Source organism: Hemiscyllium ocellatum, chromosome 14 (assembly GCF_020745735.1).
Source record: "Hemiscyllium ocellatum isolate sHemOce1 chromosome 14, sHemOce1.pat.X.cur, whole genome shotgun sequence".
Taxonomy (NCBI): domain Eukaryota; kingdom Metazoa; phylum Chordata; class Chondrichthyes; order Orectolobiformes; family Hemiscylliidae; genus Hemiscyllium; species Hemiscyllium ocellatum.
In genome coordinates, this window is record NC_083414.1 from 25,166,902 (window position 1) to 25,183,791 (window position 16,890).

General features: G+C 40.7%; 1 protein-coding gene across 3 annotated transcripts in view; it reads left to right on the forward strand.

The window, feature by feature from the left end:
• slc6a11b (solute carrier family 6 member 11b) overlaps positions 1 to 16,890 on the forward strand; it is a 180,627-nt gene that overhangs the window by 142,848 nt on the left and 20,889 nt on the right. For all 3 annotated transcript variants that reach the window (XM_060835512.1, XM_060835513.1, XM_060835511.1), the window contains 2 exons: positions 3,328 to 3,431; positions 10,981 to 11,105. In XM_060835512.1, the coding sequence (XP_060691495.1) occupies positions 3,328 to 3,431; positions 10,981 to 11,105 (229 nt within the window). The remainder of the gene's footprint in view (positions 1 to 3,327; positions 3,432 to 10,980; positions 11,106 to 16,890) is intronic.

Consider the following 16,890-nt stretch of genomic DNA (forward strand, 5'->3'; position numbering starts at 1 on the left):
ATTTGGGTGGCATGTGTCATTGCCTGCTATCTTGCACTGTCTCTTTTTTGAACCTGTGATATCATTCAGTCCTTGCCATAGTCGCCGGGTGTCTGTCTAGGTCTCTAGTTTGGATTGATATTGGTCCTTGGCTGTCTTAATGGCTCTGCAAAGGTCATACTTGGATTCCTTATATTTGAGTGGGTCTCCTGATCTGAAGGCCTCACGCCTGGTTTTTAGCAAGTTCTGTCCAGGGTTTCCTTTGGGGAGCACCCAGATTAACTTCCTCGGTATACAGTCCTCCACACATTTGCTGATAAAGTCTGTGACAGTGGTGGCATACTCATCCAAGTTACCTGCAGACTGTTTGAACGTGGCCCAATCAGCCGACTCCAGACAGCACGGGAGTTGATCCTCTGCCTCCTTTGACCAGCACTGGACCTGTATCAGCGAGGGAGTCTCCTGCATGACCTTTTGCCTGTAAGCTGGGAGAATAAACACGGCATCATGGTCGGAGTTCCCGAAATGAAGGCGGGTGATGGGAGTAGTAGGCGTCTTTCACAGTGGTGCTGCTGTGTTTGGGCCCCTAGTGGGGCAGGTAATGTTCTGGTGGTATTTGGGCAACACTTTCCTTAGCTTGGCTTGATTGAAGTCACCAGTACCCAAGGGTGTTCTGTATCCAGGGTGTTAGTGGTGGAGTACAGCACATCCAGAACTTCCTCAACCTTTGCTTGTGGTGGTATGTACACAGCAGTTAGTATAGCGGCGATAAATTCCCATGATAGATAGAAGGGATGGCATTTGCTGGTGAGGAATTCAAAATTTGGTGTGCAATGGCTGCCGACAGTTGCACTGTCCATCCACTACAAGTTGTTGATTAAAAAGCAAGCCCCTCCACCCTTTGTTTTACCCAAGGACAGTGTATGGTCCATACAATGGATAGGAAAACCACCAACCTGATGATCAGCCTGAACATTGTAAACAAACTGCTGTCAAGAAGACAGTTGGAAATGACAGTAGAGGAACACAGTTTGAGGTTAGCATCACAAACAATAACTTTAGTCTTCCCAATATCTAATTCATTATTTAATAGGACACTTCAGAATCATGTGTCAAAGAAATGGGTGTCACAATTTTGTAATCATTGCAATCAGCACTTTGAAAACTGGAAAGGTGATGACATAATAGTATTGTTGCTGAGCTAATAATTCAGTAGACTAGGTAATGGCCTGGGAACCCAGGTTCAAATCCCACCATATCAGATTGTGGAATTTGAATTTGCAAATATCTGGAATTAAAAGTCCATGAAATCTTAGTCAATTGTTGTAAAATCCCATTAGTTTCCCCAACTTCCCTTAAGGAATGTAATTGGCTGTCATTATGTGATCTGACCTACACATGACTTCTGACCTACACAATGTGGTTGGTTCGTAACTGCCCTCTGAAACAGCCTGACCAGTCACTCAGTTGTACCAAACTGCTCAAAAAAAAATCAAAGGAATGAAACTGAACAGACCACCTGGCATCAATCTAGGCTCTGGAAAAGGCAACAGCAGAAACAGCCTTGTTGACCCGATAGAACATCCTTCAAACAACTGAGGCTGGTGCCTCACAGACTAGACAAGCAACAGCCTGACACAGTCAATACTCATGGAATTGTACATTAAACAACATGGGTAAAGCTTGAGTGAAGTGGGCTAGGATAGAATTTATGGCAAATTAAGTCTAGACGTCTGGCCCGGCCTATCTCGATGGCAGGAACTTGCTTCATCTTTAATGCATCTGCCAAGCAGTGAGGCAAGTTTCTCCAGACAGGAGAGAGTTGCCAATAAATGAGAATCGTTGTTTGTTAAATGCCTTAGTGACAGCACAATATGCCTCATCAATATTTAGCTCAGCACTGGCTGTGATGAGCTCCATGTTGCTTAGCAACAAGTGACATCTCCGGCATGATCCAATGGCATTAGCACATGTCCTCTCTCACCCTTGGACATTGGCATTCAACATTTGACAACCCTTAATAATTCACATGGCACCTCTCCGATGCACATGCATGACACTTAGCTGGGAATGAGGCAACAGGCTGGGGAGAAGCATTATGACAATTTTGAAGAGGATACAACAGGATATAGATCAGTTGAGGCATGGGAAGAAAAAAGGCAGATGGAGTTTAATCCGGACAAATGTGAGCTGTTGCATTTTGGAAGGTCAAGTCCAGGTTGAAATTATACAGTTTCTGGATTAGTGGTGCTGGAAAAGTACAGCAGTTCTGGCAGCATCCTAGGAGCAGTAAAATCAACGTTTTGGGCAAAAGCCTTTCATCAGGAATACTGATGAAGGGCTTTTGCCCAAAACGTCGATTTTACTGCTCCTCGGATGCTGCCTGAACTGCTGTGCTTTTCCAGCACCACTAATCCAGAATCTGGTTTCCAGCATCTGCAGTCATTGAAATTATACAGTGATTGGCAGAATCCTTAGGAGCATTGATATGCAGAGGGATCTGGGTGTACAGGTCCACAGATCACTGAAGGTGGCAGTGCAGACAGATAAAGTAGTAAAAAAGGCCTATGGGATGCTTGCCTTCATTGAAAGGGCCATTGAGTATAAGGATAGACAGGTTATGTTGCAGCTTTATAGAACTTTAGTTAGGTCACATTTGGAATATTGCATACAGTTCTGGTCACTACACTAACCAGCAGGATGTGGATGCTTTGAAGAGGTTACAGAAAAGGTTTCTCAGGATGTTGCCTGGTATAGGGGATTTTAGCTATGAAGAAAGGGTTGGATAGACTGGGTTTGTTTTCACTGGAACGCAGGAGATTGAGGGGCAGTCTGATAGATGTTTATAAGATTGTGAATGGCATGGGTAGTGTGAAAAATATTAGGCTTTTTCCCGGGGGGGGGGGCATGAGGTTTAAAAGAGATGTGCGAAGCAAGATTTTCACACAAAGAGTGGTGAGTGGCTGGATTACACTGCAGCATTCAAAAGCACCTGAACAAAAATATGAATAGGAAGGGAAAAGAGGGATATGGATCCTGTAAATAGAGACAGTTTTACTATGGAAGGGTGAAATGTGTTGATGTAGGCTTGGAGAACTGAAGGGCCTGTTCCTATGCTGTATTGTTCTTTTTTCAAGATAGGGGTCACAGTCGGGAAACATTCAAGAGGGGACCCAAGCTTTCCTTTTGGGGTCCAGAGGAGCCAAATCCTTCTCTGCTTCATTAATATTTTGATAATGTTAATAATATTGTAGATCATGACTTAATTTGGTATTCAGTTTTGTGGTTTGGTTACTGAGATTCATCCAGTGTGGGAGAATACTGACAAGAAATCTTGCTTCTTTGCAGGTCTGGCTGGATGCCGGTACTCAGATTTTCTTCTCATATGCAATTTGCCTTGGATGCTTGACTGCATTAGGAAGCTATAACCCCTATCACAACAACTGCTACAGGTAAGAGAGTAATTTGCTAAAGTGGATTTTTTGGCTTTCAAGGTACAAGCCAGATATCAACCATTGTTATTCTCAGTGTTCTCTATAACACCAGGCAGTTTACAAAGCCCTTGCTCCTACAAATCAGTATTCTTTTATCAGCTGGAAACACTAAAATACTATTTCATTGTTCTCCTCAACAATACACCATTTGATTTAAAAAGCCTCATTCTTCTATCCTTTTATATTTTCAATGAGAATGCAACTGGACTGAAATGCAATGCAGAAGCACTTTAGATACTATTTCAGGAATTATTCAGTTCTTTACAAAACCTCTCTGACACTTTTGCCCTTGCAATATGAATAGAATCATAATTCACGTTAATTTATTTCTAAGTGTTGTACCTGACAGGTTAGTAAGTCTGTGGTCTTTGAGATACACTGACAAAGATATTTCTAAGTTTGATTCCTAGCTTATGTAGTAGGAACATCACTGAAGGGAGTTAAATAGCTATAGTTTAAATTTGTGATAACTGTTACTTGGAAAGTGAAACATATGACTCACCCGATTCTCCCCATTGTTGACCTTTGCTGACACCCACAGAAGATTGAGATTTGAGCAGAGAGCTCTATCTGTATCTGCAAATAATGGGGTAATACTGATGAGTCAAGTGCAACAGGCCAAGAGTACTGGCCAATCACTGAAAATTTAGCAAGTGCCTAGCATCCTTTTAATTGCAAATAAGGTCCCCATTTTTTTTTTGGAAAGCAACTTTTAACTAACTAGTCTGAAAAGTAGTTTTTGCGTTACTTTCTAATATGATGTTGCGACAGAATTAGCTTTAGTTCACAAGAGGTTACGTCTCAGAATTAGATAAGTTACTTTGGGATCCGTTAGCTGAGGTACTATGTAGCGAACCAAATTACGAACTGAAAAATTATAGTTGAATAAAACAGGGGGTTGTTAGCACACTCCAGAGAAATTTACGTTGATAAATTTCTTTCACATCCAATCATTAAACACTTCAGGAGATTTGGTTAAAATGACAAAGTGGTAGCTTTGGCTTGCATGTCACTCAAATAAAATGGTGGATTTGATTGGCACTTTCGTGATCCAATTTCCCCACAGATGATGAGGCAGAGCTTTAGATTTGTGGCTTTTACTTTGCATGAAAAAGCCAAGCTGTTTGGAGGTTTTGTGTGTGTGTGGAACAGTAACTCAGACATGGAGGGCTCTGACTACCTTGCATGAAATTGAACTCCAAAAGCAGGTTAGAATTTAAAAATTCAACAGCGGACCTATGCCTGCAGCAAAATGCTTGCCTCCATTTTTAATGGAGGCAACCAGTCCATTTGTCATCAGCCCATATTGATCATTTATTGGGACTCTGTCGAAGTTTAAAAAGTCATTCTATTTTTATTTCATATGCATTGGGTTTTCAAGGTCTCAGGTAATCTGGCAAGTAAAAAAAAACCATAAAACCAAACAGCAGAGAAGCAGAAGTAGACATGATTCCTGATGAAGGGCTTATGCCCGAAACGTCGAATTTCCTATTCCTTAGATGCTGCCTAACCTGCTGTACTTTAACCAGCAACACATTTTCAACTGTGATCTCCAGCATCTGCAGACCTCATTTTTTACCCCAATTTGACCAATCAAGTCTGCTTCAGCATTTAATGAGGTCATGGCTGACCTGATAATCCCCAACTGTACTTTCCTGCCTCATCCCATGATTCCCTTAATGATTATAAATCTTAATGATTATAAATCCCTTAATAATTATAAATCTTTCTATCTCAGCCATACTTAATGACCCGGCCTGAACAGGGATAAAAAATTGCACAGATTCACCACCCTCTGAGAAAACAAACCCTCCTCTTGTTTCAATTTTAAATGGATGACTCCTTTACTCTGAGATGATGCCCTCTGGTCTGAGGCTGACCCACTATAGAGAACACAACCTCATTGCATCCACCTGTTGAGCCCCCTAAGAATCTTAGAGGTTTCAATATGGTTGCCTCTCCTAAACATCAAGCAAAGGTGAACAATTCCAGAAGACATCAGCTATTTTGAGAAAACAGATCCTACATTTCAAATGTTCTGGAAGAAACAGGACAGAACACATTGGAGCTAAAGAGGTGGGAGAGGGCAGAGCTCCTAAGGGCAGCCCAAAAAGTGCTTTCCATTGGCATCTGGGGACAGATAAAAGTCAGCTTCACATTTACTTGGATTGGATTTCCCGGATCCATTGTGCAGGGTGGAAACCCAACAAATCTGGATTCTGACCAATGCTATCGGAATTTCCCATCTGTCTCACTTTTCCTCCTTCAAGACACCCTTCCTTAAAGCCTACCTTGTTGAGCAAGCTGAGGTCACTCTAATAGTTCATCGTGTGGCTCGCAGTTATACTTTGTTCTGGAATGCTCCAGTAAAATGTCTCGAGACAATGTCATGACATTAAGGCACTATTAAAGTCTAAATTGTTGTCCCAAACTGAAAGCATCTGGTGGGAATTTGGAGCAGTTCATTTTTTTCTACAACTGAGAATTTTGTGCCAACAAACAAGATCTTTGTGTCACTTAAAGAGTTTCCAGCTAATTCAGCAACAAGTGCTTTGTTCAAATGGGGGCAGTTGGTTCATCTCTGGCTCAACATGAAGCACAAACCCAGGCTCCCATTACTCGGTTAATTGCAACAAATATGCAAATCAGAAGAGATATGGTGGGCCATTATTTAATATTTATAGCTGGTGGCTGTTCAGAAGGATTAATATCAACGTTGTTAATTGACTGTCAAGCTGCAGAGTGTTAGGTTATATATTTCAAAAGCACTCGTCCATGCCTGCAGAACAAAAGATAAGTTGAGAGCCTAATGTCTGTTGAGTGCCATTAGTGTTACTCTATCCAGCACTATCTCAGATAGCTGTCTGAGTGTGAATATCCTACAATTACAGGTTGTAAGCTTCAAAGAGTACATGCATTGAGCTAGCTCTGCAAATATCCCAGATAATGGGAAGATTGTGAATACTCACTGATCAATGGATCATTATGTGAATTGCTGTTTTTTTAAATGTCCTTTATTCTGATCTACCTTCAAAGGAATTTGGAGATAGATGTCAGGAAGTATTAGGTTAGGAGATATCCAAAAAGGGAGTAAAGTGAAAGATAGAGCTTGCATTCATTTCATAATGTTAAGGAATTCTAAAGTATCTTACAATCATTGTACATCAGGAAGCTGTCCAATACAAAAGGCTAATCAGATGCTTCATTGTGTTTTAGCAGTCAGTTTGTGCTGAGGGCAGGTGTAAAAGAGACATTTTTGTTGTTTCTGACATTTTAGGAGATAATTTAGGATTGTAATTGCTGTTTGTAATTGTTGTATGTTCAATTTTAATAAAGCTATCTTGTGGATCCAGTAAGTCGGAAGACAGTAACGAAGGTTTTTTAAAAAAAATCTGACCCTGAGTCTTGCTACAGTTACAAAAAACAGAAATTGCTGGAAAAGCTCCGCAGATCTGGCAGCATCCGTGAAGAGAAACCAGTTAATGTTTCAGGTTCGGTGACCCTTCCTCACAACCAGATCTGAAACGTTAACTCTAATTTTTCTTCACAGATGCTGCCAGACCTAACGAGATCTTCCAGCAATTTTGGTTAGTGTTTCTGATCTACAGCATTACAAGTTCTTTCGGGTTTTAATCTTGATGCATTTACCGAGGCATTAGGCAGATGAAGGTTCATTCAGTTCATAGGAAATTAACATGTAGTTCTGATGTTGAATTGATACAATATATCTCATTTTGATTAGAAGCAAGATTCTAGGTTTTTGTTTAATCATTGTGCTGTTTTTCTCTTACCAATGTTATTGACATTGTTATGAAAGGAAAGCTGAATTTTATCAGACTTATCTGTGAGAGTGTACTCCATTTGTTAGTCATGTTAAGTTTAGATAGTTTAAATAACTGAGAAATACTAAATTTGTAGTTTTGTCTTTAGATTCAATCAGATTTATGTATATTTTGTGAGGGATTGTGCCTAACCAAAAAGTGGCCAAAAGTGTATCTGAACAGAAATATGGGGACAATTGTTCATTTTCGATCCCTGAAATCTAGCTCAATGTTATTATATTAGGGGTTTCGAATGGCAACACAATCATCCGGCATGTTATGATATATAATGAGGCTCTGATGCTGTAACTTGGATATCCACACAATTTCCCGGAGATTGTTCAAAGTAGCACATGGTTAGAAATTGTGTAACTTTAGGTAGATTTTGTTAAGCATGGAGTTGAAAGATTATTAGGTGGGGATGTGGATTTGAGATTACTGTAAGATCAGCCATGATCTTACTGAACGGCAGGACAGGCTTGAGGGGTTAAATGGCCCACTCCTCCTTATTTGTATATTGATATGTAATCCAATCACTCATGATTACACAGTGTTCAGTACCATTCAAATTCTGCAGTCCCCGAGCAGTCAGTGTTCATATGCAGGCAAAAGTGAGGACTGCAAATGCTGGAAACCAGAGTTTAGATTAGAGTGGTGCTGGAAAAACACAGCAGGTCAGGCAGCATCCGAGGACCAGGAAAATCGACATTTCGGGCAAAAGCCCTTCATCCTGATAACTGGCAATTATCATTCGCATCACAGACTAGAGAGGATCTACAAGTAGAGAGGATCTAATCATCACCCCTTTACATTCAATGGTATTATCATCACTGAAAGTCTATCCACCATTGACAAGGCACAATGGGTGGCATGGTGGCTTAGTGGTTAGCACTGCTGCCTCTCAGCACCAAGGACCCAGGTTCAATTCCGGCCTCAGGCAACTGTCTGTGTGGGGTTTGCACATTCTCCCCTTTTCTGCGTGGGTTTCCTCCAGGTGCTCTGGTCTCCTCCCAAAATTCAAAGATATGCAGGTCAGGTGAATTGGCCATTCTAAGTTGCCAATTGTAGCTTTAGGTACATTAGCCAGAGGGAAATGGGTCTGGGTGGGTTACTTTTTGGAGGGGTCGGTGTGGACCTGTTGGGCCGAAGGGCCTGTTTCCACACTGCAGGGAATCTAATCTAATCAAGTCAGGAATGTGATGGAATACTCTTCATTAGCCTGGATACGGACTCCAACAACACTCAAGTAACTCAACACCATCCATCGCAAAGCAGCCAGTATAAGCAACTGCCCATCCATCAATTTAAACATTTACTTTCTGTCGCATTGATGCTCAGTAGCAACATTGCACACCATCAATATGCTGTACTTCAGCACTCGCCAAAACTCCTCAAATAGCAGCTTCCAATCTTGCCACCTGTACCCTCTGTGGGTCTCTGGGTGTTTGTGATGTATTGAAATGATATAGATGGAATGTGTGGGGAGGTTGTAAAATAAGTTTGCAGATGCCACAAAGATTAGCCAAGTGGCCGATGGTGAGGAAGATATAAACAGATTAGTCAGATGAGCAGATCAGTAGCACTTAACCCTGATAAGTGTGAGGTGATGCACAAGTCATCTTCTTCTCTGGCAGTCCCTCGGGGTGAGGATGACTTGTTTTCACTCTGTGGAGTGAAGGGAGGAGGGGACGTGTTCTGCGGTATCTGGATTGTCTGACCCTGGAGCCACAGACTGTGACTCAGGTGGGCCCGTGGTGTTTGAGGAAGAGTGCTGGGGGTGTGGAATACTCTACATTCTACACCTTCTTTCTGATGCTTGTGTTTGGCCTCCGAGTGACCCGGTGAAACTGGTTGCTGCTTTCGTGGATGCTTCTTCTCCAGTTTTGTGAATTTTAGGGCACGCGATTCCCAAGTGTCAGTGGGAATGCCAAGTTTTTTAAGGAGGTTTTCATGGTGTCCTTGTAATGTTCCCTCTGCCCTCCTAATGCTTGCCTATCATTGTAGAACTTAGAGGAGAGCACTTGTTTCGGGAGTCCTGTGTCAGGCATGTGTGGGTCAAGGTGGTCTGCACATCGCAGCTAATCATGAGTGAACCTTGTCTCGATAGTGGGAATACTGGCCTGGGAGGGGATGCTCACATTGGCACTCATGACCAGTGAGCTGTCTTGTAGAGAAGCCTTGAAGGCAAGAAAAATTCTTTCCTTGTCTTTATTAAAGAACTAACATTGGCACAATAGTTACTTGTGGCTCTTGTGCTGCATCGTTCTATGATTTTAAGTTAAGAATGAGTTTTTGGGGAGCTACATTCATACAAGTGTACCACTGCTTATATTCGTTTACAAATTTAATGTTGAAAATTACCAAAAATATGCAGAAATTTAGCACTAGTCAGAACAATTGAATCATCAGCTGAATTCTAAGTGGTTCATGTCTCCTTTAAAATAGTATATTTGTGTGTGTTTAGTGGATGTATGTTTTGGGGTGTGTGTGCATGTGTTGGCGTGTTTTTAGTATCTTTGTGCATATTTGGATGTGTATTAGGGTCAGTATGCATGTGTGTTGGTGTCTATATGCATGTGTGGTTTGGTGTTGATGAGTGCGTATGTGAGTTTGGGTTGGTGTGTGTTGCTGTGTGTGCTTGCACATTGGAGTCTGTCTATATGTGTGTTGGTGTCTGAGTGCATCAATATTGGTGTTGGTGAGTGTGTACATGGGATGTGTGTGTGTATCTGTGTGTGTGTGTGAATGTATGTATTGGTGTGTGTGTTGATGCTGGGTGTCTGGTGCATTTCGTGTCCAGAAATATCCATGCATACTTAAGCACCATTTTTGAATAGTGAATGCATTCTTAGTATCTAGAAAACAGAGGGTTCGGAGCCCAATTTCACCCCAACAAGGTCTAATAGAGAAAGGAAATGCAGACCCAAGTGGAAACCACAACTAAGTTGTATTTGAGTCATTCTAACTTATAACAAACATTTTATAACAAATTAAGCATCCTTCCCATAATGCAGGCAGAGTGATCGAACAACTCTCCAACCACATTGTAACTCCTTGAAATGGCTGAGGAATTACAAAACATATTAACTCTGCTTTCTCTCCACAGATGCTGCCACATTTGCTGAGTTTTTCCAGCAATGTCTGTTTTGCTTCTGATTTCCGGCATCTGCAGTTCTTTGGTTTATGTTTTGCTCAGTGCAGAAGCTTTCTGCTTCTACCTCATACCTGGTGTTTCTCTCCTCGTTGATAGATATTGAACTGGTGCGTAACAGACAGCTATTAGCCTTTACAAGCCGTTGATGCTTGACATTGATGACATGCCCAGGGAGCTGGAAAATCTTGCAAATGATCTTGTCTTGCATTATCAAGTGAAGTAAACTGAATTGTGCATTCAGGTTGCCTTTGTTTGGCTAATGCTTCAGGTTATGTGTAGGAAATCTTTTGGGAGTTTATTGGAGTAGAGATGATTCATAAATTATTTCTGATTTCTTTGTGACAGAAACAATACTTTCACTCTTGCCAAAGAAGTACTTTTAATATAGCCTTGATACCCTTTTGTTTAAAGGTACATTCAATATGGCAATCATGGTGAATATTAACCAAACTGTTCCATACTTAATAGACAAGATTTTATTGAACACAAAAGCTGTTTGAAACATTAAGTAAATGTTGTTGCTGTTTTGCAGGGATTGTGTAATGCTATGCTGCCTCAACAGTGGCACCAGCTTTGTTGCTGGCTTCGCGATTTTCTCTGTGTTAGGATTCATGGCTTTCGAACAAGGTGTACCGATAGCAGAAGTAGCTGAATCAGGTGAGTTGTAAGCAAGCGCGTAAATTGTGACATGATTCGAGTGAAGTTCAGAAAACAAAACAATGTTAAAGGCAAATTTGGGCACACCATTGTTTTCTACTCAACATCACTTCTTAACAAGTCTCCTGTCTCTTGGAGAATAAAGGATAGGTGCCAATCCTTGCTGACTGTCCAATATGGACATTTTCTGTATCAGTTGCTGGTTATAATTACCACACTATATTAAGTTAGACTGAGTTCAGTGAAACTGACCACCAGATTGGCTCTATAATAGGAGGTTCAATGCAGTGCTCCCACTCTGCACTGGTGGTCAACAGAAATTGTAGCATCATTGTCTCTGTGTACCTCCCATTGTTTGCTCCCCTTGGAGAGAAGGTTAAACCAACTTAGAAGTTTCTACAACATGATCAGTGCTATCCTTTGACCTGCTGATAAGGGGTGAGCATCTGCTGAGCAAAACTAGTCATGATTTTGTTTCTTGGCCCCAAGAGAGAATGTATGGAAGCACCAGTACCAACTGAGTTAGAATCAGGATAAAACAGAAAATGCTGTAAATGTAGAGTTAGTGTTTCAGGTGGATGATATTTCATCAGAACTCACATTTTATTAATTCACATCTCCATCATCTGCTGTATTTCGAAATTGAAATGAGAAAAATATGCTGGGGAATAGCATGGATGTCTAAATAACACATAAAACCAAAGCTGTAAAGTTGTCATGACAAAAATAGAAATTGCTGGAAAAGCTCAGCAGGTCTTGCAGCATCTGTGGATAGCAATCAGAGTTAACATTTCGGATTGAGTGACCCTTCCTCAGAAATTTGCTGCTTGCCAATTGGTTTATTTCCAGATTTACTAAAGTAGCTTCTATGTGAATTAAGTTCAAATCTCACAAAGGCTATATCCTATCAGCAGCAAGAATATTTCATCATCGACAGCTAGCCTATGGAAACATTATGCCAGTTAAGTTACTAGCTTCTGGTATTTTATAACATGTTGAGGCTTTAGAATAAGGACCAGAGTTCCAGCTTTCATATCAACCTTTAGCAACAAGTTTAACGACCCACTGATCTGGTGCAGAGCAAAGATCTATCTACACTGCCCTAACATATGTCCCAGCTTTATGCACTTGCTTGTGCACCAATGTAGCATTTCACTCACCAGCTATTATTTTAGACTTTCTGATGAAAGCTTGCCTTTTATTAACTGCACAACAACTTCCCATTCCATTCCAGTTGTTGTTTTCCTCATTTTGTCTCATTTTCTTTTTATTTTGGCTTTCTACTTTACTAAAACCACTGTTCCAGATGTCTTATTAACATTTCACTGTTTCTTTCCTGTCCCATTTTTTTTCTTTCGGTCACTTTTTGATTCATTCTGCAAGTCAACAGGAGGCTGCTGAAAGACTAGAATGATTGAAATTAGAGGGAGTTGAACAGGGAGGCTTCAGGACTCCCTAACATGCTGGCTCAGTGCCCTCCAGCACCAAGGACCTGGGTTCGATTCCAGCCTCTGGTGACTGTGAAATTTGCACATTCTCCCTGTGTGTCTGCGTAGATTTTCTCTAGGTGCTCTGCTTTCCTTCCACAGTCCAAAAATGTGCAGGTTAGATGGATTGACCATGTAAAATTGTCCAGGGATATGTGGATTTACTATGGGAAATGTAGGGTTATAGGGATAGGTAGAGGGGTGAGATGCTCTGGAGGGTCAGTGTGGAGTTGATGGGCCAAATTGCCTGCTTCCACATTGTAGGGATTCTGTGAATGTAATCTAGAAAGAATTTGGGAGATGATAAACTGGGAATGTTGTTTTGCTGTGTGTCAATTCATTTAAATAAAAATACACTGTCCCGTGAAGCTGGATGATACTAAACTGTGCAGAGCAATGAAAGCATTTTTGTGAGCTTCCTCTTCACAAAAGTATCAGTCAAATTATTGCGCCATTCAGTGGCAGTACCAAGTAATGGCATTGCTTTTACAAAAAGGATGCAAACCAGGAACAAAATCACGTTTCCATGGAAGCCACAGATAAGAATTCACAGCTTATTTGTTAAGTGATGAAATTTGAAACAGATTAGCGAAAATAACTTAATTCTGCTTTATGGAAATGCCATATAACTGCAGTTTACTAACAAAAGGGGTATGCTACACTAAATTCTGCCAAAATATGGATCTGAATGGTTGAATTTAGATAGATATAACTGAGCATTCCAACACTGATGTACTAATAATCCCTATTTTCCTCTGCACATGAACTTTGATGAAAAAGATAGTCTGAGCAATTGGCAACCTAAGAAGAAACACAGTAACTAGTGGTGTTTATGTATCAAATTTAATTAAGTAAAATATCCAAAGATATTTCTGGAGAGGGTTATTAAAGGAAAAGTTCACACCAGTCAACATAAGGAGGTGCTGGGACAGATGACTAACTAATTGGGCAAGGAGATAGATTTGAGGAACATCTTAAAGGAAGGAAGGAAGGTAGAGAACAGATAGATTTTTGGAGGGAATTCTAGAGCCTGTGGCAACTTAAAAGATCGCCATCAAAGATGGAGCAATTAAAAGTGAGAATGCGCCAGAAGCTGAGAAGTGCTGAGATCTCAAAGGATAAAGGAGATTGAAGGAGATATTACTTGAGTGGAGCAAATGTAGGACCATGAACACAGGGTTGATAAGTAGTGTTAGACAGCAGAGTTTTTGGTGGTCAGAGGTTTGATAAGGATAGAACATGAAATGCCAGCCAGGAGTGTGTTAGAATCATGAAATGTTGGGATAACATAGGCAGCTGCCAGTACTACATGTACATGAGCTGAAACAGGGCAAAGACAGGTGATGTAAACAGTGGCATAAAACAAAGAACTGCTGATTCTGGAGATCTGAAACAAAAGCAGAAATCGCTGGTGAAACTCAGCAGATCTGGCAGCATCTGTGGGGAGAAAGGCATTAATGCTTCAAGTCTGGTTTCTGTTTTTGTTTTGGTGTTTCAGTAGTCTCTGTGTCATTGTAGATTTGTGGTTATAAACTTATCTCATGATTAAGCAGGGGAGTCCTTCCCAGTGAATAAAAGTAAATTACTGCAGGCACTGGAAGTCTGAAATCAAAACAAATGCATGAGCAACTCAGTGGCTCGGGCATCATCTGTGGAAAGAGAAACAGAGCAAATATTTTCAGTCAAATATGACTCGACGTTTTGATTCCAATAACTCTTTTCTTTCTCCGACAGACCTGCTGAGTTTCTACAGCATTTACTGTATTGATTTGAGTTCTCCCCTCCATTATGTTTCCACACTGTAGGGAATCTAATCTAATCTAATAAACACCACAGAAATAGCTTTTCTGATATTTATGACATTGCTCTTTGCGCATGTTTGTTGCGTGCAAATTGACCAGCATATTTCCTGCAACATGACTGCACTTCAATTACCTCAATGGCTGTAAATTCTTTGAACTCTCCAGCTGCTGTGAAATGTACCGAATAAATGCATGCCTTTTTTTAAAGAGTAAAGGATATGAAATTATAGTCACTCTTAGCCAGAGAACTATGTGAAGAGTTGGTTGTGTAAGTGTTGCTTTAAGAAGGGCAGAGTATGCAGGTGCCCTAAGTAGGCAAGTAGAGGGTGCCTAGTGTGTTACCTTGCCAGCTTTGATGAGATCACAGAACTTATTGTGGCTCAGTGCTAATACATCCTTCCAGGCAGTATGACTCTTTTTGGAAAACTTGCGGCATCTCCTCCTAGTAGGCGATGTATGAGTTATCCGGTAAATTTGCTGCCCCCATCCTCTTTCCTGATCTACAGGCCCTGCCTGGTGTAGGGTGGTAGAGGAAAACCAATCAGCAGTCAAATAAGAGGCTCTATTTAAAACAAGATATTGTCTATTGCAATATGAAGGACTTGTGCCCGAAACATCAAATTTCCTGCTCCTTTGATGCTGCCTGACCTGCTGCGCTTTAACCAGCAACACATTTTCAGCTATTGTCTATTGCATTCATGTAATTATGTACAAGTTACATTTACATGAGTGACATTGTTACAGAGACTGAAAACAAAAAATGCTGGAATCACAGTGGGTCAGGCAGCATCGATGGAGAGACAGCAAACTAACATTGCAAGTCTAGATGACTCTTCATCAGAGCTCTAATGCATGCTGCCTGACCCGCTGTGATCTCCAATGATTTTGTTTTCAGTGCAGATTTCAGCATTTGCAGTAATTTACTCTTACACTATTACAGAGATAATGAGGAGGACCTGGATGTTAGATCTTATTCCTTTGAGTTGCTAAATTGTTCTTCCATTATGTCCATGTGATATCATCATACCGAACAGTGCTTAAGGCGTTATTCCAGGTTAACACTTTCAGAGCCTAATACCTTTGTATAACCACATGGCTCACAATTCTGATTTCATCAAGGAGGATTTGAAGCTCTGATAGAGGGAAGCAGTTTGCTCTTTTTATTCTGGCTTGGTGCCATGACTTGCTGGGCCCTGCTCAGCTGTAAATCCACACGTAGATAATAAAAGCATTGTTAAAATATGCTGAGAGGTTATTAGAGAGCGAAGTGCAAAGACAACTATTGCTCTGTTACATGTTTGTAACCCCCACCTCCCCGACCAGTCTGCTGCTTTTTACAGGCAGCACTGTTTCCTCAAAGACTGCATCAAAATCTTCTGGTGGCTCCGTTTCATGCAGTCGTTTTTGTATGTTTTACACCAATGTTGGGATCAGTGGGAATGCACATGAGCAGACTGTTGCTCACTTTTGAAACCACAACAAGCTCTTTTTTTTAAAAAAAAAGGCAAAACTGATCTATCTCATTTAAAGGAATTCCAGACCGCTATACTGTACTGCAGCAGAGAATAACTCCACTGAGATATATGACATGCTAAAGCAATGTTTCTTTACAGCCTTTGTTCTGCTGGACATATGATATAATGTGCATGCATTCATTTAGTTATTGCATCACCTTTAGATGGCATATTAGATATTTCTACCTCTTGATGTAACATATTATCTATATGCTAAATTGTACTACATTTTACATAATATTTGTTGGTCATTCCCAACCTTTTCCCTAATAACACAATTGTCATTTTGTAACTGACTTACTGTGCAAAGATCTATTATTATGCAAGTTTAACTGATGATTTGGTCAATATAAATATCTTATGATACTACATTGAATTCGCAATGATGGCATATGTAATGTAGTCTGCATTATTCCTGTCTGCACCCTTATTCATATTTGTCTCTGTGACTGCACTCTCTGTAGCAATATCTATAGTTTACTGTTACTTTACTGTAATGTCATTGCTCTACCTTGGGGTTCAAACTATAAAGCTTATCGGGCCTTGCCTTTAGCTCCAAGAGCAGTTGGCGTCCATTCAAAACGAACCATGATGTATTGTCCCTTCGAGTTGTTTGTGGTCAACCTGCATTGCCAGTAAAATGTCTTTCTGCTCCCCCATGATTTCAGTGGAAGGGTCTTTATGAATTTGCAGCACTGCTACTTGTATAAAGCTTTGTGCTCTCCAGAACTTGATTCACAAATTTGCAACCATTTATGCGAAGTGTTAGCTGTTTCCAGAGTTTTAAGGTTCATAATCTCATTAATATCATGAGCTAGTTTTCTGTTGTATCCCCCAACAAGATTGTATTGAAGGTGGAATAGGGTCATAGAAGTGGTATGGAGGGCATTGAAGGGGCATGGGGCATATATGGCCGCATGTGTGCCATGCTAATCACAACCATCAATCTGGTTGCAAGTTATTGATATTGATTGGAAAAGAC